Raw genomic sequence first — 24334 nt, forward strand, 5'->3', positions numbered from 1 at the left:
CTTCCACGTCCCCAGGGACGGCAGCCTGCGCCTCCTCGAAGCCCCACTTTCTCTTCCCCAGGTTCTGCAAGGGGGCATAGAATAACCACAGGCTTTCTCGCACCTGGAACTGCTGTTCTTTTAGTACATTCCGGAGGCAAAGATGCCTGGGAAAAGGCCCCGAAATGCGACGGCCATCCCGAGTGCCAAAAGGGAACGGAAAGCAATTACCCTCGACGTGAAATTAGAAGTGTTAAGACGGTTTGAAGTGGGTGAAAAGCTCAGCCAGGTCGCAAAGGCCTTAGGCCTTGCTGTCTCTACAGTGGCGACAATCCGAGATAACAAAGAAAAAATCAAAGCGAGTTCACAAATAGCTACTCCGTTGAGAGCCTCCCGGTTGACTCGCCACCGAAGTGCAGTCATGGAGACCATGGAGCGGTTGTTGCGTGTGTGGCTTGAAGACCACAGCCAGCGAAACGTGCCCCTGAGCGTCACCGTTATTCAGGAGAAGGCTAAGAGTTTGTTTGATGACTTACAGCGTGAACAAGGGGAAAGCTCTCAAACAGCAAAGTTTAGTGCAAGTAAAGGGTGGTTTGTGAGATTCAAGGAACGCCACTGTTTGCCCCACTTCAAGATGAACAGCACGGCTCCTGGCAAGGAGGATGTATATCCAGAAATCCTGAAAAGCATCATCCAAGAAGGTGAGTACACCCCCCAGCAAGTTTTTAATGTAGATGAGACAGGGCTTTATTGGAAAAGAATGCCTGAAAGAACGTTTATTTCGGTAGAAGAGAAAGCTGAGCCCGGGTTTAAATCATCCAAAGATCGCTTGATGCTGCTTCTTGGCGGCAATGCAGCTGGGGACTTTAAGTTGAAGCCCTTATTGGTGTACCACTCAGAAAACCCCAAGGCTCTGGAGGGGTACTCCAAGCCCAATTTGCCTGTGATTTGGCGCTCAAATAAAAAGGCCTGGGCAACCAGGAGCATCTTTCACGAGTGGTTCACATACTTTTTTTGCCCTGCCATTGAAAAATACTGTGCCCAAAATAATCTCACCAACAAAGCACTGCTCATCTTAGACAACGCACCATGCCACCCAGTAAATTTGAGCGATCTGTCTGATAATGTAAGAGTGGAATATCTTCATGACAATACAGCTGACTCGATCCAGCCCATGGGTCAAGGTGTGGCCTCTACCTTCAAAGCTCATTACCTGAGAAGGACTTTTGAGCACATCCTAGAAGCAACAGATGGGGACGATACAGCTGAGATCAGGGAGTTTTGGAGAAAGTACAGCATCATGGATGCTGTGGACAACATTGCAATAGCTTGGGAGGAGCTCAGGCCAGCAACAATGAACGGTGTGTGGAAGAAGATATGGCCCGAGTGTGTTCAGTTCCAGAGTGTTTCCCAAACAGACAACATTGCCCAGCTTCAACAAAATATTGTGACCCTTGCCAAGAGTGTGGCGCTCGGAGAGGTGGGAGAAGCTGACGTGGACCAGCTGCTGCTGTCCCACGAGGAGGGTCTCTCAAATGAGGAGCTGGTGCGGCTGGAGCAGGAACCGGCAGGAGAGGAGGAGGAGGCGGGTGAAGAGGCTGCACCTGCCCTGCGCCAACTAACCACACGGGAGCTGTCAGCAGCCTTCTCGCATTTCGAGGCCGGCTTGCAGGTCCTTACCAGTAACAGCCCTGATGATGCGTGGAACCTGAAAGTTTCGAGAGCGATCAACGATGCAATAAGCTGCTACAGGGACCTGTACAGTGAGAAGGAGCGGCGCTCAAAGCAGCTCTCCTAGGCGACCTCAGGGTGCGTGACCAGACGCAACAGGGTGACCTCCTGGGTGAGGCCCAGCCAAGCCTCTGCTTTCAGGTGTTTAACATCCCTGGAAACTCTGTTCTGGTATTTTCATTTTGACACTTAAGAGCATCAATTTTGGCATTAAAATTTTACTTAAATATGTGCTTTAAGAAGATTGAATGAAAGAAGATCCAGGAAAAGTTATTTAAAACAAACTACGAGGAGACTAGCCCTGGTAGACATTAAAGCACACTATAAAACCTCTGTGATTGAATCAGGGAGGTAATTCAGACCTGTAGAATACAATAGAAAGTCCAGAAATAGATACAGGTAGGCTTTTTTTTTTTTTAAATAGTGCAGGACAGCTGGTTAAAATTTGGCAAAAGATAGTTAATTCATAACTCACAGCATACACAAGAATAAACAAACCGATGAGGGATCTAAATGTAAAAATTGAAACCATACAAGTACTACAAAACACATGGATGAATGTCTTTGACATGGGTGTCGGGGAAGATTTTCTAGGACTCAAAATCCAGAGGAGATTTAAGATTAATCAGTTTAACCGTATGAAAAGGTAACAAAACGAAACTTTTCTATGAGGATAAAACACTACAAACGAGGTCAAAGGCAAATGACACACTGGAAGAAAATTTCTCACAGATAATGGGCTAATATCCCTGATATGTGAAGGACTGTTAAAGATTGAGAATACCAAAAATCCAATAGAAAAGTGGGCAAAAGATAGAATTCATAAATAAGTAAATTGGATCTTGAAACATAAGCTTGACCTCACTCAAGAGAAATGCAAATGAAAGCTACACAGATACCATTTCTCATCATTCAGATGGGCAATAATCAAAACGTGTGACTGCACATCCTCTTGGTGTGGCTGTGGCACTACTGGCACCCTCATTCGCTGCCGCTGAGAGTGCAGGTTTGCACATCCCTTACCGAGGGGCATTGAACACTAATAAAAAATACATTTCTTTTGATTTAGCAATCCCACTTTTAGGATTATACTCTAAAGATACACTGACAACAAAAGAAAATATATGTGCACGGATTATTTGTTGCAGCCTTGTTTGTAACTGCAAAAGCTACGGAACAGCCTGAAGAGTCTCAAGTGAAATAGTCAAACATAAAATGGCGCTTTCACACGGTGGAATGTAAGACAGTTGTAAATGATGATAGCTACCATAATAGTAGAATAAGGAAGAACTCAGCTGATGCGGAGTGGTTTCCAGGATATATTATTAATTGAAAAAAAGCAACATGCAAGAGTAGAGTGTGCTACCTTTTGTGGAAGAAAGAAGAGGAAATAAAATACACACGTATCTTGTACGAAAAGAAACACAGGAAGGAGAAATCGGAGACTGAAGAGATTGGTTATGGGGGTGGGGGGGGAGATGTAACTTTTGTACCTTTTGGGAAGTTCTGGTTGGGGAACCATGTTAATATATTGCACAAACAAAAGTAAACAAGGGTAGGGAAATAAAACAGTGGAGTATATGAACGGAACCGTATTGCGCATGAATTGCATATCCACAACGAAGGGGGAGAAACACCCAAGTAAATTTTAAACACCTTATTTTGACTATGTGCCCTCAGACTAGAGACAAAAAAGAATCTAAACAAATATTAAACGCTTGTTAGTAGCCTTGTTTTTCACCAGCATAGGTGAGCAATGCCGAAGGTGCTTTGTGTGTACTCTAGGATTGAGCAAATAAGTATATTATGGATAATGGAGCCGGGTTTCTCGCTGTCAAGCAAGGGAATTGCAAATATGAAAAAGGGAAAGAATGACTCTTGTGTTGTTTTGAAATTGGAAGTATCAGTGTAAACTCATGGTTTTTAATATGTTTATAGACCAATAAGGAAATGGACATGGGGTACTATTTCCTACCCCAGCCATGAGCGTAACCAACGACCACATCTTGTTTCCTGAGTGCCATGCTCCACCAGAAGGTTCTGGGGCTCCTCAGAAACATGACTGGTTCCAGGGCTGGGACTGGGGAAATTACAGAATAAGCCTGGAACACCTTGCTATGCTGGAAAGGAAGCAAGTGCCTAAAGAATGCCAGGAACGTGTCAAAAGGACACAGGAGACAGGGGGACCAAAGCATCTCCAGGAGTAGGACAGATGACACACTACAGACACAGCAGACACACTACAGACACAGCATCACTTCTGTGAAAATCCCACCAAAAGTGCAAAGCCCAAATCCAATCAGAAAAACCCACACTGAAGGAAAGTCTTCAGAATAATTAGCCTGTGCTTTTCTTTTTTTTTTTAAATTAATTTATTTGGCTGCGTTGGGTCTTCGTCGCTGCACGCGGGCTTTTTCTAGTGGCGAGCGGGGGCTCCTCTTCCTTGCGGTGCGCGGGCTTCTCGTTGCGGTGGCTTCTCTTGTTGCAGAGCAGGGGCTCTAGGCACACAGGCTTCAGTTGTTGTGCTGCCACAGTAGCAGCAGTTGTGGCTCGCAGGCTCAGTACTTGTGGCTCACGGGCTCTAGAGCACAGGCTCAGTAGTTGTGGCAGACGGGCTTCGTTGCTCCGTGGCATGTGGGAGCTTCCCGGACCAGGGCTTAAACCCATGTCCCCTGCATTGGCAGGCAGACTCTTAACCACTGCGCCACCAGGGACGTCCCTAGCCTGTGGTTTTCAATGTCAGTGTCATGAACCCTTCCAGATTAAAGGGTAAAACGACATGGCAACTGAATGGCAAAACGTGAATACGGTTTGTTATAGGTTTTATGGTCCCAAATCAATGTCAACTCCTGATGTTATGACCGCACTGCAGCCGTGTAAGGCAACGTCCTTGTTTGGGAGTAACACACGAGTTACTTAGAGGCAAAGGGGCAACTTAACTGCCAGATGGTCCACAAGAGTGTGGAGAAAGGATGAAGCAAATGGGGCAAGATGTTAACATTTATGGAATCCAGGAGATGGGTACCTGGGAGTGTTTCTGCAACACTTCTGTAAACCTAAATTTGTCAAAATTAAAAGGTTAAAAGAAAGTACTCTTTCATACCTGAAGGGGGTGGGTGGAGGCTGCGTCCTCTGATGCCCACGTGCAGCCTTAGCTGTTTGAAGCTGGGGGTGCCAGCACCAGGCCCACGGACCCCCTCACACGCCTTTCCCCCACCCTCTGCCTGTGCCCCCATCGAGCTCTCAGGTCTCCTCGGCCATAGGGCTGCTGTCTACCAGCCTGTCTGGATGCAGCTGGATAAAGTCACCTTCTCAAGCACATTCCTGATGTTTTCTTTGAGATCCTGGTCAAAACCAGGGCTCATCTCTCTAGAGAAATGTACATACACAGAGCTTTGAATGTAATTTGGGAGGGGGTGTAGGGTTCTCCTGAAGTCCAAGGGCCCTGTCAGTGGGTCCAGCTCGGGAAGACGCGAGAGGCTCCCAGGAGCTAGACCTGGGACGTGCACTACTTAGGGTGCGTTAACGAGACAGTCTTTCCACCGGGAGGGTTATGCAGAGAAGACGGATCTTCTACTCACTGAGCATTCTCCGTGTGCCAGGCTGTGCCCGGTGCTTCCTGGCACCCAAACAGCCCCACCAGGGATGTGTTTTAGTGCCTCTTAGAGGGGTCAGCACACTGAGGCCTAGGCACGATGCCCAGATTACAGTCGACCCCGTTGGATGGGGAGGGCTGTGGGCTGTGACTAAACCTGTGTTTGATTCGTATGTCAAGCAAACCCTGCCCTGTCCCCAGTTCAGCACACACACCACGGTCTGGAGAACACAGATTTAGTGAGACAGGGGCTGCAGCCCATTACACAGCTCTCCTGGGAGGGCCTGCCCATGCTAACTGGTTCCTTGGTGGGTTCTTGCTACCATGAGGTGGACTCAGAAAGACCCACGCATGATTCTGTTTAAAGAATTTGTCATCCAGAAGGGGGAGATGGGGCAGAGGTAACGGGGGTAGTTTAAAAAAAAAAAAGCCAACTTTGTCCAACAAATGGCAGTCTACTAACGTTTCCTGTGGACACAGTCATTGTAACTGGAATGATGTGATTCGGGGATGGCCAACATCCCTATGACAGAAACGAGACGCTGCGGTGAGACGTGTGCAGATCTGGGGTGTAGCAGGAGGGCATTTAGCCTTTAACCCCCGCTCAACCCCGAGAAGAAAGGGGTCCCGATGGGGGCCAGCCTCCCACTGTGCTCAGCACAGATGGAGGGGATCGCCTAAAGCCACCGGACAGGGCTTCCCTGGGGTGCAGAGGGGTGAGGAGGGGGTGGCGCTGTCTTTACCCACCGCCCGCGTCGGCCCACCAGCTAGCGAAGCTGGCCTTTCTGCTGGCCGAGCCTCTGCTCGGGCTTCCCAGTCAAAGGTGATGGACGCCCAGGTGGCTGTATCCCCTGCCCACCGCCCACCGCCTGTGCGTCAATAGTCGGGCACAGTCCAGGGCGGGGAGGAGGGCAGGAAGAACTGCACAGCCGTGTCCTGAGACGTCCTCTTCCCACGGGCCTTCCCCTGGACGGCAGGGTCTCCCGAGGGTCCCCGCAAACGCAGCTCCCCCACTGGACAGCTGGGGGTCAGTCCTGCATCCCGGCTCCCTCTGCTGGAGCAAAGATTTCTGGTGCCTGACCACAGGCCCCCAAACGGAAGGCCCCCGGTCGGGGTCTCCAAGGCCTCTGCAGGCAGGCACCGTGGTGGCAGCACGCAGCTCCTCGGCACACTGGGTCCCGCGCCTACTGTCACCAGCCCTCTCACCTAACCCTGGCCTCCCCCGGGGCACAGTCCCTGCTCCACACCCGGAAGCAGGGCAGCCTCTTTGGGCGGGACCCCCAGCCCCACAGCTTGGAGCACCAGGGTAAGCTGGGCTGGGCCAAGGCAGGAGCGGCGGCCGGTCCCCCCGGGGGTGACAGCTAGATGGCCCCTTCCTTCCATGCTGTGTAGAAAAAGCCAGTAACCCTTGGACTGACCCGCCAGAGGAGGACCCAGAGAGAGAACCCTGGGGGGAGGCAGGGGCAGGGCCCTTGGGAGATAGTGATGAACAGCCCCAGCCAGGGACAACCAGAGGTCCCCAGAGAGACAAGGGGCCGGGGGAGGGAGCCTCCACGTAGAACCCAAAGCATCCACCGCAGATAAAACTCAGGCCAAGGCTGAGTGTGTGCAGCTGGCCGCCTCAGTCTTGTTGGCCACTCCCCGGAAGCCCTCCAGGATTTCCAGGGTGGCCCAGGCCCAGCAGCCTTGGTCCCAAGGGTGTGGGGGGCTCTTGGCCAAAGGGAGATGAGAAGAATCCCTCCCCCACTCCCCTCCCCTTAAAGCTCTGCAGTTCGGGGAGGGGGTGCACATCCTGGCCCACACAGCAGCCAGAAAACAGCCAGGCGTGGCTGCCCCAAGTCCCGGTAAGCGCTAGGGGATGATGGTCCTTGTGGTGCCCCACGAGGCCAGTCATCCCCCAGCGCTTACCATCATCCCCGAGGTGCTGGGGAGAGGTCCAGGGGCTGTAGCTTAGGGTCTTCAGAGCCCAAGAAACATCTTGACTTCGGCAACGACCGGCAGGGCGGGCCCCAGACAGGCCCACGAGGGGTTCCATTGCTCTAGGCATCCACGTCTGGACCAGGCTCCTGGAAGAGTGACTGCTTCCGCAAGGTGAGGCGGGCACACCTAGGGCACGTGGTGGAATTGTCGTAGTAGCAGTCCCTGGGGGCAGGGAGACAGGGTCAGCCCGGGAAGGGGCACGGCTCTCTGCATGTAGACTTCTACCACCGAGTCTTCACAAGCTCCTTAAGTCAGGTCCCAGTATCCCCCCGGACGGACGCGGAAACTGAAGCGGAGTTTCTCCCAAAGGGTCAGTGCAGAGGGCTGCACCCAGGCGTGCCTGCCAGGCCTGCTGTCCCGTCCGTCTGTGCGGGCACCTCCTAACGGCTCCACACCTATTGCCTGTCACCCTCTGACGGGGAGGGTTCTGCTCAGAGCTCAGTGACCCCCGGCCTGTCCCCACCGCCGTGCAGAGCCTCCACTCAGGGCTCTGTGGAGGTGCACACGGTCCCCATGGCAGTTTAAATGTTTGAAGGGGGCGTAGCAGTATTTGACAGGACAGACACCATGCAAACTGCTAGCTCGAGGGAGCTCACGGTTTTAACAACAGCTTCTGCTATAGTCACTGCAACCGCAATCCCAGCTCTGCAGACCTGTGAGGTCGGCGGTGGCTCTGAGGAACACCAAGTGCCAGGAAAAACCAGTGTGGACTGAAACAGGGGTGGCGGGGTCCCATCTGAGCCCAGTGTGAGAAGCTGAAGCTGTGTGGGCCCAGCAGGCGCACGCCTATTGGTAACTGTGCTTAACGAATTCAAATATCTTTCTTCCGATTTATGTGTATCATTCTTCCAAACACCCGCAAGACTTTAGGACATAAATGCTTAAGTTGTTTGAACCTAAGTACTTAATAAACAAAAATGTTAGGTATTTCTTGTGGCCTAGGGAATGTTTGAAAAAAAATCACAAGAGCTAAGAAGTTTAGGAAGCTCTGGCCTCAGCTAAACCTCAGTCCCGGTGGAGGAGGGAAGCCAGCCGGATACGCGCGCACCCGCGGGGTCTGGGCTGCGCACCCCTCTCCAGCCCACGGGGGCTTCTTCCCAGCGGAACTTCAGCTGAGTCTCACCATCAGGGTCTAAGTCCACATCTCAGGATCAAGGCAAAGGGATCTGAAACCAGGCGGCAAAGATCAAGCCCCAGTGTCTCCCTCCCTCCCTCTCCCCGCGTCTATCGGAGGGGGTCGGGGGTCAGGGTCTCGAGCACCGACCTGTGGAAGACGGCGGAGCAGTCGGCGCACACTGACGTGTGGCTGTCGAAGGGGAAGAGCACGTCACCCTCTCTGCAGAGCTCACACACAAAGCCCTTGGCCTGGCACCGCTGGCGGCGAGGCGGGATGGTCAGTGCCCGCTCTCAGGGTGGGGGGCACGTCCGCCAGAGCCCCCCTCCCGCCCTCCCCACCTGGCCCGCGGGGGGGCCCACCTCGCAGTCCAGCTTGATGTGCTTGGCAAACAGCGTGTGGGTCTCCGCCAGCGAGCAGCCCAGGCGGCCCGTGTGTGCGTCCAGCAGGTCCTGCACGGAGTACATCTCGTCGTTCTCCACAAAGTGCTGCCGGTCCTGGAGCTGCGGGCCCAGCCACCGTGACCCCTGGTGGCGGGCCAGGGCCCTCGCACTGCCCACACCCCGGCTCGCCAGCAGCTGGGCCCCCTTCCCCACTTTATCTTGTCCACACACCTCGCCACCCCCCGACACGCGCTGCTTCCTGCTTTTCTTGTCTGCCCAACCCGAAGGGCACCGCTCTGCTCCCTGCCCCCCAGGACCCAGACACTGTCTGCCTGCAGCAGGCACCCAGTGAGTATTTGTAGAACAAATAAACAGGTGAGCCTTGAAAAGTGTTTTGTGGTCAACCCTTCCTGGGCTGGCCTGTGCCTGGTCCACTCCATGGAGACTCCCATGAAGGCTGCAGGATAAGACCCGCTCCTCTCAGCGCTTCTCAAGTGGATGGAATCAGAGAACGTTTTTGTGGGTACAATGCCTGTTTGCTTACGGCAGACCTAGTGTTCCCGGGGACAGTGTGGAGACCTTCTGCTAACAGCACAACACACACAAGGTATCAAGTCATCCCCTCACGGCCCTGGTCTGTTTCCCACCCACCCTCCCCGACAGATCCCCTTCCCCCCACCCCCCGGGGCAGGTGGGCTGACCTGCAGGAGCAGGCGTGCTGCCATGGCCTCCCTGCAGGTGATGAAATACGGCTTCATGAGCAAGATATCCTGGCGCAGCTTCTGTGGACAAGAGGGGCAGGTGGGCATCCCTGGCGGGGGCAGGGGCTATACCTGGTGTATCTGTGGGGGCGGGGCTGGCCCTGCTCTGGCTGTGTAGGAAGTTATGTCACCTTACCCTCTGGGTCAGTAGGGAATGGAGGTACCTTCCCGTCCCCCAGCACAGCCCCAGATCTGAGCGCTCCAGCCAAGCTCAAGTTCAAGCCACAGCGTCCCGGCCAGGCAGGATCCTGAGGTTCCTTGGTCCGCAGTCTCTCCCCCGAGCCCAGCTCCACACGTGCACACACACCTCGGGCGCATCTGAGCTTGCCTCCATCGATGGAGACTGACCAGTCAAACCCCTCCTCAGCCCGGGATCTCGGCAGCTCAGCCTGCTGTGCCTCAGCCCGCTCCCGTTCAAGCCCCACCCCTCTCAGCACCAGCCTGAGGCACCCTCACCCGCCCGTGCCCCACCCCGGCCTCCTGCTGAGTGGCAAAGAGAGTGGCCCCCAGCCGCGTCCAGCACCTGAGCACACAGACGTGGTTAACTGGAGAATACACACTGGGACGCAAACTAGTGCAAGAAAGAGAAACAGTGCAGTGTACCTCCATAATGTACACCGATAGGTTGTGTTAGATAAACTACATCACTGAAATGAACTTCACCTGCTTCTTATTTTTCTAATGTGGCTACTAGAAAATTTCAAATTGCCTCTGATCCTTGCGTTGTATTTCATATTGTGGCTGGACAGTTGCTTTAGCGACTTCAACGTAAAGGACAGGGGCGGGGCCCAGCCAAGCAGGCGGCATCTCTCTGCTCCACCACACCCCGGGGGCAGCAGAGTCGCCCCACGCCCGCCCCCTCCCCAGCCTCACCCGGATCTCCACCAGCTCCTCCACGTAGTTGAACAGCAGAGGGTTGATCTCCCGGAGCCGGAGCACGGGCCTCGACACCATCAGCGCCAGGTAGCGCATGCTGCCGCGGGACACCTGCCGGGGGCGGGAAGGCGGCACCTCCGGCGCCCCGCCCCCAAGCCCCCACCGCGCGCAGGCCTGAGCCCCGCCTCTCCCCCCAGGCCACGCCCCCTCCCCCACCCAATCCCCAGCCGGCGAGGGCTGTACCCCAGGGCCGTGCCCCTCGCTCCACCTCGCTGCGCTCCCCGCCCACCTTGCGCGGCTCGAAGTCCCAGTTGTGCACCACACGCGCTGGGATGACAGCCAGGTCGTTCCAGTGGCAGTGGCTGCAGTAGTACTGGCCGGTGTAGTCGCACTGCCGGGCCTCGCTGGGCACACCCCCTGTGGAGAGGGAGAGCGTTACAAAGTCTGGGAGACCTGCGAGGTCCCTCCCCCAGCTGCGCCCACGGCACACAGGACGAGAACCAGCGGCGGGGCCAAGGGTTCCACCCTCCACACCCGACTCATCGTCTTCTAGGCCACCCTGCTTCCCTGTTTCTCACCAGTAAAATGGGACAATAGTAGGACTCCCGCCAGGCGACTGCCAGAGGCAGTATATTTCTAGGAAGAAGGCCTGATACACAGCCTGTGAGTGACTGTTGCGGGATTTCCCCATCGAGGGGGGTTTTCTGTGACAATGGGGCCACACATGGGAGGCTGAGGGCAGCCCAGCCCTGCAGGGACTCCTAGGGGACCCACGTTGCAACCTCACTCTGCCCGGGTGGGAAGTGAAAAGGCACCCGTAGCAGCCCCTTGTCGCTTCCCCAGGAAAGGAGCAGGACTCGCTCCACCGGAGTCACGCTACCCTTAGCCACTGCACGCACCCAAGCTTCTCATACAGCTGTTGACAGGGCTCCTGGCCCTGGCAGGGCTCCTGGCCCAGGCCGCTCCCCTCGGCCCTGTGCCCTGCTCACCCCGCGGCACTCACGCAGAGAGATGGGTGCCCGGCACTCAGCACAGCGGTAGTCCTGGCTGTCCAGCCCTGCCTCGGGGCAGATGTTCAGCTCATACTCGGCCTGGTGGCTGACTTTGGACCGCACGCAGGGCTTGGAGATGAGGTTCAAACACTTGCTGTGACAGCGGTAATAACACCCTGGTTGGGGGCCCGACAACGTGCCTCTTAGAAGGGTGGGCACCCTGCGGCCCAGGCTGACCTTCAGCTGCTGGGACCCCCAGGGGCCTCTACTCCGATTCCCAGACCAACCCAAGAGCCTCTCCAGGCACCACTGCAGGTTCTCAAATGTCAGAGGTCCCTTCAGTCCCCACCCAAGTCTTGCCCTGAAGGTACGTGCAGACCTTTCCCCCCCAACTCCATACTCAAAGGGCCAGGGACCTACCTGCCATTCCCATCTGGGTGCCTAAAGGGCTCAAACCCAAGCTGTCTAAGTGGGATCCAGCTCTTCCTGACCAGTCCCGCCCCAGTCTTCCCAGCTCAGGTTTCCGTGCCTCCATCTTTCCACCTACTGAGACGTCATCCCGGTCCTTCCGCTAGGGCTGCACTTGGCCCCTTCTCATGCGAACGCCCCACCCTGGTCACAGGCCATCTCTTTCCCTCCTTCAGGCCACGCTCAGCTCAGCAGCCAGAGTTAAAACCTAAGTACGTCCTGCACTCACCTGTAGCCCCAGTGCGCTTACGCAAAAGTCTCTAGCCACCTCTGAGCCCACCTCTGCCATGCCCCCTCCCAGACACAGTGCTCCAGCCACACTGCTCTCTGCTCCTCCTCGAAGACAGTGGACACACACAGACCACAGGGCCTTTGCACAGACAGCTCCCCTGCGGAAATGTTCCTTCCTAGATATACTCCTGGTTTGCCCCCAACCTCCAAGTTTTTTATTAAATGTCACATGACGCCTTTTCATTTCACCCTAACGTAGCACCCATCCCCCTCCCCAACACAGGCCAGTCCCTTTCCTTATTCTTTTTCACTGTATGTCTAACATACCATTTCATTTACTTATTTGATTTTTCATCCAGAACAGCACCTCCAATGGAATTTTCTGCAGTGATGGAAACGTCCTGTCTGCACTGTCCAACGGGTGACCACCAGCCTCATGTGGCTATTGCGTACTTGGAATGTGCATGGTACAACTGAGGAACTAGCTATTTACTTTAATTAATTGAAATTTGCATAGCCACACGTGGTAGTGGATGTGAGCCTGGTGAAGGCAGGTATCTGGGTCTTTCATCCCTTGCTGTACCTCCCATCCCCCCCACCCCCACACCCCCACACCGCAGGGCTCAGTAAATACCGAAAACACAGCAGAGAACTCCCCCTCCCTTGGGGCCTGGAGTGCCAGGCCAGAAGGAGCAGCTTGGTCTCAGCCCACCTGTGCAGGTGTACCAGGTCTGAATGAGCCCCCAGATGACAGTGTGACACTTGTCACAGGTTTGCTTCACACTCTTGCTCTTCTCCTTGTAGAAGCGGTGCTCAAGAAGGACTCGGATGTTGGGCTCATCCTCATTGGGGTCCTGGGGAGGGGGCCAGGGAGGGGTCACAGGTGAGCCAGGCGGCAGCTCTTTTCCCGTCACACGAACCCCTTGACGACGTCTCCCAGGTACCACGTGTAGCAGAGGTTGTGAAATTTACCCCAGTGCCGCAGCCCTTCCCTTACAATAAAACACAGTGATTGGTCAGGCCGGGACCACCCAGATTACAGACTACCTTGGTACCTAGGTGCTGCCCCGGGGGCACGTGAGCAGGAGTGAAAGGGCCTTCGCTGCCCTTCCCACATTGCTTTTGCCGGTTGGGTGCAGACCCAGAGGCAGTGGGGGGCTGTCGTGGACTTGCCAGGGAGTGGCAGAGCACCAGAAAAGGAGGACCTGGGGTCTTCGACACCAAGAGCTGCCAGATGGGCCCTGGGCCACCTACAACATTTCCACACGAGTAAAACTACACAACCAATTCCTTTCAGCCACTGTATTTTGGGGTGTCTTAGCTCGTGCCATAGCCTTACCTATATTCTAATGAACATTCCACTTTCTATATTCCCAGGGACTCAGGAACCAGCACAGGGATGCGGTGGGGCCCCAGCCAAACAGGGCACAGACTCAAGGACTACATGATGGACCCCTGTGGTGTTTGGCTTCCAGGATCCACGAGCCCTTCTGTTGTCACCTTCGGCAAAGCACCCCCTGCTCTGGGTCATGTGGTTCAAGGTGGGATTAACTCACCCACTTGCCCCAGTGGGTGGACACATGACCCAGGAGACTGCGATCACATCACACTAGCAGAGAAACAGGCTGCGCCTGTGGTGAGGGCCCATCTCTCCCTCCCGCCTGCCTGGGTAGCTTCAGCCAGTCAGGTGTGGAGGGTGGAACCTCAGCCCCTCGGCCCCAGAGGCGGCCCGGCCTCCGGACGTGCGCGCCCCAGCCCAGCTCCAGCTGCCTGGTGGGGGGCGGCCGGCACCCACCTTCAGCTCCTGGAGCTTCAGCCGGAGGTGGATGAGCCTCACCACGGCGTCCTTCTGCTTCTCCGAGTGCTCCGGCAGCTCCAGGATCACCTGTTTGCACTCCTGGATGGCCTGCCGCAGCTGCTGGATGTCAGAGGCCAGGAACAGGCCCTGCTCGGGTGGAGGTGGGAGGTGGCGGGTTTGGGGACAATGACACATGCCCCCTGCGTGCTCTCCTTTTTGGCCAGGCCCAGCCTCATAGGCAGTTGCGCCCAGAGAAGACCTCCCTGGCCCTGCTCGCCCAGGTGGCCCAGGTGGCCGAGGACTTGCTCAAGACCCGGGAAGCTGGGCAGCAGAGGCAGGAGCCACCCCACACCACCTGCCCCCTCTCTGGACCCGTCCACCCATGGGCCTCTGGAGACCTAATTCAGGATGTTTTTCAAAACACAACTTCCCTCTTTTAGAAATCCAATTGCTTTTCTGGCTATGCTATTTCGCTTACTTCTACAGAACTTCCTCTTGGATGAAAGCAGGGAAATGACACTCGTCTGTCAACAAGGAGAGGAAGTGGCCTCTGGTTCGGTCACCAAGCTCAGAGACACCCCGGGCACCCACCCGCCCCTGGCCCCAGCACCTCACAGGTGGACCGGGGGCAGGGCCCAGCAAAGCCCCTAGACTCAGGGGCAGGGAGACAGGCCAGGTCTCAGAGCTGGGGCTGACCTTGCCCCAGGAAAGGAGTGTCACTGCCCTCAGAAGCCATGCTCCTCCCCCCAGTACACTGAGCCTCCAGGCAAAGAGGAGGTGCCACCTCTCTTGGAAACCAGCGTGTGGCCCATAGGAGGGGCTCAGAAATGTTATAATAAAGGTGCAAAACACATAAATGAAATAGGTATCTGTACCAGCAAAGCGTAAAGCTTAAAGGCCACGTGAACAACAAAAATGAATAGCAGAAGAGAACTGGGGTCTCCAGGTGAATTTTTTAAAAATCATATTTGAATGTTACTATAACGTTTCTCTCAAAAGTTTTGGAGATAGTTTGCATAAAACGGGAAGACTTTCAAACTTAAAAAAAAAATTATTAGAGCCCTTTTATTAAAAAACAAACAAACAAACAAAACAAGAAACAGCAAGGTTTCCATGGAACAAAATATAGCACAGACAAGAGTGGCCCTGCCTAGCTGAGCGGGCAGCAGGTGTGGGCAGGGGGCTTCCCCTCTCCCGCCCTCTCCCTCACCCTACAGCGTGACTATAGCATTCCCTGGGACCCCAGATGGAATTAACTCTCACATCTGCTTCACAGGATCCAGGTGCGGAGGGGAGGGAACAGCGCTCAGGAGAACAGCGGCCCAGGCTCCCAATCCCAGGTCCAGCCCGTCCCCACAGGCCCGCAAACACGTTTTGGGGGTGGGAGCCAGGTGTCACATGGGCCTCAGATTCCAGGCCCAGGAGCCCCTGCTGAGATGGACATGGCCGGCTCCTCGTGCTTTGGGGGCTCACCTTGTCCCCCTCCCCACCCGCAGACCCTGAACCTTACCACAGGGCGGGCGAAGTGGTCCTCAGACAGGCCTAGATCCATCACGCGCTCAGGACAGCGAAACTCTGGCTCTCCCGGGGGCAGCTCGGGCAGGGCCTCTGGGGAGGGCGGCAGAGAGACGAGTCAGCCTGCCACCCCCAGGAGGAAGCTGTGGAGCCCACGGGAGGCGAGGGAAGCAGGGCCCTGCCCTGGCATCGGCCCTGTTTGCATTTGCAAAGGAACCCGTATCCTTGTGCAGACAGGAGAGTGCCGTGCAAAAACAGTAAATATTACAGAAACATGCCGATTTCTAAGGCCCACGCCTCGTGTGTACATCTACGGGCTCGAGAAAGGCCGCTGGAGCGCTACACACCAGAACACGTGAAACCCCGTGTGGACACCGGCCACCTCTGCACACACGCCCCCGGGGCCCCCGGCACCCCATTGGCTCCATCCGCAGTCTCGGGGCTCACATCCTGCTGACCTCTCACCCTCCAGATCTTGGCGCTGAGTTCACGCCCCACGCATTCTCCAAGTGAGCACCCGGTGTGTGCTGGGCCCTGGGACACAGCAGTGACAAGACAGGCACACATCCCTGCCCAGGGGAGTGTTCATTCCCCAGGGGATGCAACAGGGGGAAAGCAGGCTGTGCTGCAGAGAAGAGGGGGGCCCCTGCGTGTCCACGGGAGGAACCCTGTAGATGGGGGGGCCGGTGTGATGGGGTCAGACCACCCGCACAGCAGCCCCCAGCACCCACCTTCAGAAGCGACCTCCAGGGCCTCCTTGCCAGCCCCCTGCTCATGCTGCCAGGGCCCGAGCTGCTTGTTGAAAGGATTGAGGTGGACCTGCCGGAACCGGGCGAGCTTCTCGTCATGTTCCATAGCACCCCACCTGCAGGCGGGCGGGCCGGGCGGGGCAGAGGTGGGCGTCCAGCTCCCGGGCTTGCCGCGGTCCCCTCGCCTTTCTGAGTGCCTGGGGCTTCAGAGGGGAGGCCTGGCCCCTCATCCTTCCCCAGGAGGGTCTGGGCTGAACATCCCCACACCACGGCCTCCCCCTTCAGACCCTCCCCAAACTAGCTCAGCCCCCTCACCCCGGCGCCCACTGCTGGAGCCCCCTCAGAAACACCAGTGATGTCCAAGCCGATGATGGGGCAGGCAGGGCCAGGAGGGCGTGCCCAGTCAGACCTCCAGCACGGGCCCCGTTGATCCCACCTGCCTCGCTTGCCCTGGTAGAGCCGTGCCCTCCCTGCCCACCGAGGGGCCAAGGCTGTGCTGCTCCCAGGATCACACCTGCCGGGACTCAGTGCCTCCCTCTGGCCCTGGACCCAAGGGTCACACCTGCCGGGACTCCGTTCCTCCCTTCTGGCCCTGGACTCAAGGGTCACACCTGCCGGGACTCAGTTCCTCCCTCTGGCCCTGGACCCAAGGGTCACACCTGCCGGGACTCAGTTCCTCCCTCTGGCCCTGGACCCAAGGACCACACCTGCCGGGACTCAGTTCCTCCCTTCTGGCCCTGGACCCGAGGACCACACCTGCCGGGGCTCAGCTTCTCCCTTCTGGCCCTGGACCCAAGGATCACACCTGCCGGGACCCAGTTCCTCCCTCTGGTCCTGGACCCAAGGGTCACACCTGCCGGGACTCCGTTCCTCCCTTCTGGCCCTGGACCCGAGGATCACACCTGCCGGGACTCAGTTCCTCTCTCTGGCCCTGGACCCGAGGATCACACCTGCCGGGACCCAGTTCCTCCCTTCTGGCCCTGGACCCAAGGATCACACCTGCCGGGACTCAGTTCCTCTCTCTGGCCCTGGACCCGAGGATCACACATGCCGGGACTCAGTGCCTCCCTCTGGCCCTGGACCCAAGGATCACACCTGCCGGGACCCAGTTCCTCCCTCTGGCCCTGGACCCAAGGGTCACACCTGCCAGGACCCAGTTCCTCCCTCTGGCCCTGGACCCAAGGATCACACCTGCCGGGACTCAGTGCCTCCCTCTGGCCCTGGACCCAAGGACCACACCTGCCGGGACTCAGTGCCTCCCTCTGGCCCTGGACCCGAGGATCACACCTGCCGGGACTCAGTTCCTCCCTCTGGCCCTGGACCCGAGGATCACACCTGCCGGGACTCAGTGCCTCCCTCTGGCCCTGGACCCGAGGATCACACCTGCCGGGACTCAGTGCCTCCCTCTGGCCCTGGACCCGAGGATCACACCTGCCGGGACTCAGTGCCTCCCTCTGGCCCTGGACCCAAGGTGCTCCTTTCCAGTCAGAGCATCCAGAACCCTCCCTCCCCATCCCCCCCACCCAGCAGAAGGGTCAGTGCTGACACCAGGGCTCAGGCCTGCTCTGCCACCTGCAGTGTGGCCTTGGGCAGGGCCCACCTCCCGGTACCGCATGGGGAGGGCCCACGAACGCTGTGTAGTCACCGTGTGGGCCAGGCTGGCGCTGCACCGATGCCCCATGTGGCCAGAGCCCATGCCCAGCCCCACACCTCAGGACCCAAGGAAACAGGCAGTAAGTGTCTGGTTCACAGCCTGGCACTGCTTTCCCCTGCCCAGAGCTCAGCAAACCGCAAACACACGGGGCTGATGCTCCTGAGACAGAGGAAGGGACTTTGGTGGGGTTTGCCTCCCAGGTCCCCCCCACTTAACTAGCGGGTCCACATCTCTTAGCCTCTCTCTGCTTCAGGGCCAAATGAGTTCACAGAAGTTGGACAGATGTTTGTTAAAGCTTTGTAGTAAGGGCATGGATGTTGGTTATGCTTTCCTTATACCTGGTTACCGTCTGAAATAATTTGTTATTATACAAGGCAATCCTATGACTCCTATCTGCCCTCCAGCCCATGAAAGGAGAACTGAGCCAGCGTGGATGGCCCAGGGCCACCCCACCCCACCCAGTGCTGCCCTGCACCTGGGCAGGGACTCTCACACACCCCCTGGGACCTCGCCTGCCTCTCTGGTCTCTGTGGTGGGATGTGGGTTGGAAGTTCCAGCCTGGTAGAACCTGGCACCCATTGACTAGCTGCCCCTAGGTCAAAACAGGGCAGGACACAGATGCCATGGGCCCAAGTCACGGTCTCCCTTATGAACTGATGTCTCTGGGCAGCTCACACAGGGTGGTCAGGCCCTGATGCCCAGCACCGCCCCAGATGGCAAGGGCCACAGTGCCCTAGGAAGCCCCCAGAGCGCAGGGGAGATCCAGTTGTCACTAACAAGTGAGATCCATATTCACTAACCCCTTCTTCCGGAGTGGTGAGGAAGCCCTGAGCTGCTCACCCCCAGGCTTCATTCAGGTGAGACAGAAATAAACTTCTGTTTAAACTACTGTTACTGGGAGGACGAGTTCTGTCTCTTGCAGCCAAAACAGATCCTGACTGATCACCCTAACAGCCTTGTGGTCAGCAGACAAACTGGCCCTATTCAAATCCCAGCTCTGTCAGCTCCAGCTGTGTGACCTTGGGCAAATGCCTAAAGCTTTCTGTGCTTTTGAGTTCTCATGTTTCAAGTGGGGATAATAATAGTACCCACTGTGTAGGGTTAAAGATTAAATTAGTCAATACAAAGTTCTGACTACCTTGGCCAGAAATAAACACCAGCTGCAACTTATCATTATCACTGTTACTATTAAGAATAAGCCAGGCTTGATTTAATGCTGCCTCTCCCAGTGATGAGCACTTTCTTGCCCATAAATAAGGGAGCATGCCTGCCTCCTGGGGCGGGGTGGGGGCGGTGAGGATTAAGCACTTGTGCGTGGCAGTAAAGCCTGTAACCCACAGTCGCTGCAGAGCAAACTGTCCCTGACATCACTTGATGATCAGCCCAACCCCAAGAGACTGGAGGGTCAGGAGCCACCCCCAGGGGTCTCTCCCCAGAAACCTCCCAGCGTTTTAAAAGATGGCCAGAGGCACTATGGTGAACAGTATGGAGGTTCCTCAGAAAACTAGAAATAGAGTTGCCATATGATCCTGCAATCCCACTCCTGGGCATATATCTGGAGGAAACCATAATTCAAAAAGACACAGGCACCCCCATGTTCACAGCAGCACTATGCACGGTAGCCAACACACGGAAACAACCTAAATGTCCACTGACAGACAAATGGATAAAGATGTGGTACATATATATAATGGAATATTACTCAGCCATAAAAAGGAATGAAATTGGGTCATTTATAGAGACGTGGATGGACCTAGAGTCTGTCATACAGAGCGAAGTAAGCCAGAAAGAGAAAAACAAATATCGTATATTAACGCATATATGTGGAATCTAGAAAAATGGTACAGATGAACCTATTTGTAGGGCAGGAATAGAGATGCAGACATACAGAATGGATGTGCGGACACGGGGAGGGGAAGGGAATGGTAGGATGAATTGGGAGATTAGGTTTGACATACATACACTACCGTGTGTAGAATAGCTAGCTAGTGGGAACCTGCAGTATAGCACAGGGAGCTCAGCTCGGTGCTCTGTGACGACCTAGATAGGTGGGATGCGGGGGGAGGTGGAAGGGAGGTCCGAGAGCGAGGGGATGTAGGTATACATACAGCTGATTCACGTCATTGTACAGCAGAAACTAGCACAACATTGTAAAGCAATTTTACTCCAATTAAAAAAAAAAAAGAGTCTGAAAGTGGAGACTCCCTCCCTCAGGAGGTATTTCCTGTAATCCCTTCACCTCACCTCTCTGGTTTCTGGCATCCCACCCAACCCCACCTTTTCTCTCTTTACCTGTGCAGCCTGGATGCTGTGGCTCAACCAGTATATAACCCTGGCCTGTCCCCAGGGAATTGCCAAAGTATTTTTTTTTTCACCCATCTATTGGACCACAGGGTGATATTTTACTTTTTTAGACTCAAACAGAACTTGTCCGGTGAGGCCTGAGCATGGGAAACATACAGCACTTAACAAGAGGATGTGATGACATCGGTGTGTGTTGTAAACACTGCTGTGTCTTTAGTAATGTACTTTAATTTCCTACTTTGTCCTTTATTTCTTAAAGAGTGTATGTGAGAAATGAAATCAGTAAGAACCGGAAATAAGTCACTTTTAAATCTCAAAAAAAAAAAAAGGAATGAAATAATGCCATTTGTAGCAACATGGATGGACCTAGAGATTATCATACTCAGTGAAATAAGTCAGAAAGAGAAAGACAAATACCATATGATATCGCTTATATGTGGACTCTAAAATATGACACAAATGAACTTATCTATGAAACAGAAACAGACTCACAGACATAGAGAACAGACTTGTGGTTGCCAAGGGGGAGGGGGTGGGGGGTTGGATCCGGCGTTTGGGGTCAGCAGATGCAAACTATTATATATAGGATGGATAAACAACAAGGTCCTACTGTATAGCACAGGGAACTATATTCCACATCCTGTAATAAACCATAATGGGCAAGAATATGAAGAAGAATATATCTATCTATATCTACATATTTAACTGAATCACTTTGCTGTACACCAGAAACTAACAGAACGCTGTAAATCAACTATACTTCAATTTAAATAAATAAATAAATAAAAAGCACAGGTTCTCAGGCCCTACCTAGAAAAATAAATAAATAAAATAAAATATGGCCGGAGGAGCTCAAAGGCAGGAACACCTCCACTCTTCCCAGCAGCCCTCCTTGGGCTACAGGCTCTCCTGGAAAAAGCATCTCTCATTAACCCCTTTATGGGCAGTGCCAGTCTCAGGCCTGGCAGAGAGGCTGCAGGTGAGTGAATGAGTGGGGTCACCTGACTTCTCTCAGCCCCAGTTTCTCTCCGGCCAAGTTGGAGAATCATATTTGGGGGTGTGGGAGGGGAGCTGCCGAGGGCAGACAGATGATGTCCCAACACAGGGGCCTGGCAGATGTAGTGCGCGGCAGCTGACTTTGAGGAAAGCGACAGCAACCCTCACCACCCCACCAGGTTCACCCCCCAGAGAGCTCTGCACCCGGAATTCAGGCTTGGCCTCAGAGAGGAGCACGCAGGAAGGTGGGCACTGAGAGGCATGCAGGAAACCCGCTACTCCACTGTCTACCCTCCTCCAGAGACCTCCTCTCACGGGGGCTGCGGACCCCACGGCTTTGCAATCAAAGGAAAGCTCAGAACAAAGCCCAAGACCTCTCAGGGCCCCGAGGAACAGGGGCTGAAGCTCAGATGTGCCCCAACCAGCCTCTCCTGTTCTCCGGGAGGCACGGCCACCAAGAGGTCCTGCTATCACCCCGGCTTCCACCAGAGGCCCCTGGACTTCTCCCCGGAGGGGGCAGGGCCGAAGGTGCATCCTAACTGCTCACACCTGGAAGGAGGCCCGCCAGGACCCCGCAGGGGCATTTACTGTCCCTTGAAGGCCCGTTTGCGGCTGAAGCTTAGCAGCAGCCGCCCCCGCGTCCGGGAGACGCCGCCCCCAAACGGGCCTCCGCCACCTTCACCCACAACAACAACAGCAACATACACTCTGGGGACCCTCGCTAACTGGCTCCGCACAGGGGCAGGTCTCTTCCACCACGCCCGCCCGTTTCATAGATGAGGAAACTGAGGCTCCGAGTGGTGCAGCCCCAGCGCAGGGCGGCACAGCCACGGCGACCCCTCGGGCCTCACGGATCCTGCAGACAGCGAGTGTCGGCAGCTGGAAGCAGTGACAGTGTCATCTGCCGGGGGGGAGGGGCGGCCTTCCCCGCTGAACCCTGCTCGAGTGGGTGGGGGCGGCTGAGTCTCCAAACCCCTCTGCCCTCCGGTGAGGACCCGCGGGTCTGAATCCTGCTCTGCGCCCGGGCCGGGGCCTCGGGCGGGTCCCTGGCGCCCTGCGCCCCGGCGTCCGCGTCGGGAGAGGGGGCTCTGCGAGCTCCGGGGCGCGGCGGCCCGAGCGTCCCCGTCTCCTCCACCCAGACCCCCGCCCGCGCCCGCTCCGCCGCTCACCTGACCGCCGCAGCCCTCGCTACATTGTGTGCGCCCCGCCGGCCTCGTTACATCGTATCCACCGCCGCCCTCGATACATTGTATCCGCCCCGCCCGCTGCTGCCTCCTGCGGCCCGGAGGCTCACAGCACAGGCGGCGTCTGCGCGTCCCGCCCCCGGCCCGGAGGCCTCCACCTCCCGCTCCAGGAAATGGGTGACACTTCATCCCAGCTCTTCAAGCTGGTGTGAAAAAAAAATTCATGTTTTATGGCAAGACAAGAAAATTTTAAACATAAAAATTTTCTCTGCCCCTTGGCCTCCTCTCTCCCCGCTGTGCAGCTGTATCTGCATTTATGCATCGATCAAACCTCCCCATCGGCAGAAATGCCTGCTCAGCCACAAAGAGCGACATTCTCCTGGCATCCAGGACAGCTGCTTAAAAGATAGGGTTCCGGGATTTCCGTGGTAGACCAGTGGGTAAGACTCTGCGCTCCCAATGCAAGGGGCTCCCGTTCCATCCCTGGTCAGGGAACTAGATCCCACATGCCTCAACTAAGAGTCCGCATACCACAACAAAGACCCGGCACAGCCAAAATAAATAAATAAATATTTTAAAATCTAGTTTTAGAAAAAGATAAGGTTCCTTCCTGATCTTGTAAGGGGCCAGGATGAGCTTAGATCTAGATTGTTTAAACTGTCAATAATATGTCATTTGACGTCCAGCCCTCTGTCTCAAAAAACCTGTATAACTGTGACTTGACTTCTAATGGCAGAACAGTCCTTGGAGCTTTACTGAGATGGTGTTCCTGGGTTGTAATCCTCAAATTTGGCTCGAATAAAATTTTCCATTTCTTCCTTAGATCGACTGATTGATTTTCCATCGACAATGGTATAGGCAGGGGACGGCATTGCCTAGATTTTCCATAATCACAAAAGTCCTGGTTTAAGTCGAAACCAAACACTCTTTTAAACGTTGGTATTTAATTTTCTTTTTTTTTTAAATTTATTTATTTTTGGCTGCGTTGGGTCTTCGTTGCTGCGCGCGGTCTTTTCTCTAGTTGCGGCGAGCGGGGGCTACTCTTCGTTGCGGTGCGCGGGCTTCTCATTGCGGTGGCTTCTCTTGTTGTGGAGCATGGGCTCTAGGCGTGCGGGCTCCAGTAGTTGTGGCACATGGGCTCAGTAGTTGTGGCTCGCGGGCTCTAGAGCGCAGGCTCAGTAGTTGTGGCGCACGGGCTTAGTTGCTCCGCGGCATGTGGGATCCTCCCGGACCAGGGCTCGAATCCGTGTCCCCTGCATTGGCAGGTGGATTCTTAACCACTGCGCCACCAGGGAAGTCCCCTAATTTTCTTTGAAACCCCAGTGGTTGAGGGAGAAAAAAGGAAGAGGGAATCACTGTGCAAGCAGCAGATGGTCGTGCTTCCTTCCACCCATGTTCACAACTGGTGAGGGAGGGAAGCACTGCAATTCTACCCCATTTCACAGAGGAGGAAACTGAGGCACAGTGAGACTAGGGGCTGCTCAGTGGAGATGGGGGCGGGAGTTGGAGAAGTCTGTGTCTGTGGGAACCAGTATAATTACTGCTCTCCAGGGGCCCCTGCTGGGTGTCTCTCCATAACTCGTGTCACTGTCTGATGTCCTGTCTTGTACATTTTCACTTGATTTTTGTCTGTCCCCACCCCCCTCCCCGCACCAGACACTAAATAAAGGCTGTAGGCAAGGGTTTTGTTTGCTTTCTTCACTCTCTGGGGCCTAGAACGGTACCTAGACACGTAGGTGCTTACTTACAGAGACTGAGGAAGGGCCAGTCCTGAGTGAGACTGGCCCTCAGAGGAAGAATGTTCCACCTGGCAAGGGGCCCACTCCCCCTGTGACAGAGCAGGGAGAAGACAGACACGGCCCCAGACCTCAAGGAGCCAGACAGACAATAAGCAAAGGTGCAAATCAGTAAGAGATGTGAAGCACAGTAAGAAAATAAACAGGATGACAAGGTGGCAAACCAGGTCTGGGAGGAGGATATCGTGCTCCAGACCCAGAGGGTAAGAAGGAGAGAACCGCAGGACA

At 55.4% G+C, this 24334-nt stretch overlaps 2 protein-coding genes across 4 annotated transcripts; one reads left to right on the plus strand and one right to left on the minus strand.

The window, feature by feature from the left end:
• Nucleotides 1–400: 400 nt before the first annotated feature.
• On the plus strand, nucleotides 401–1777 carry LOC133078872 (tigger transposable element-derived protein 1-like). The gene has a single exon (XM_061174031.1). The coding sequence runs from the start codon at nucleotides 401–403 to the stop codon at nucleotides 1775–1777; it is 1377 nt and encodes a 458-aa protein (XP_061030014.1).
• Nucleotides 1778–5527: 3750 nt separating this feature from the next.
• DEF8 (differentially expressed in FDCP 8 homolog) lies at nucleotides 5528–22372 on the minus strand. Of its 3 annotated transcripts, XR_009697828.1 has the most exons (13): nucleotides 22296–22372; nucleotides 16155–16288; nucleotides 15419–15516; nucleotides 13906–14055; nucleotides 12823–12964; nucleotides 11423–11587; nucleotides 10709–10836; nucleotides 10417–10530; nucleotides 9484–9564; nucleotides 8762–8902; nucleotides 8550–8659; nucleotides 8356–8451; nucleotides 7403–7447 (listed from the first exon to the last, which is right to left on the minus strand). XR_009697828.1 is itself a non-coding variant. In XM_061172850.1 (12 exons), exons 2-12 carry the CDS (start codon nucleotides 16276–16278, stop codon nucleotides 7345–7347), a joined length of 1305 nt encoding a protein of 434 aa, XP_061028833.1. In that variant the 5' UTR covers nucleotides 16279–16288; nucleotides 22296–22372; the 3' UTR covers nucleotides 5528–7344. The 3 variants fall into 3 exon arrangements, 2 of the variants coding, with proteins under 2 accessions (XP_061028833.1, XP_061028832.1); XM_061172850.1 differs by lacking the exon at nucleotides 8356–8451 and having other exon boundaries at nucleotides 5528–7447; nucleotides 8762–8851; XM_061172849.1 differs by lacking the exon at nucleotides 8356–8451 and having other exon boundaries at nucleotides 5528–7447.
• Nucleotides 22373–24334: the final 1962 nt, after the last annotated feature.

Source organism: Eubalaena glacialis, chromosome 18 (genome assembly GCF_028564815.1).
Source record: "Eubalaena glacialis isolate mEubGla1 chromosome 18, mEubGla1.1.hap2.+ XY, whole genome shotgun sequence".
NCBI classification, from domain to species: Eukaryota; Metazoa; Chordata; class Mammalia; order Artiodactyla; family Balaenidae; genus Eubalaena; species Eubalaena glacialis.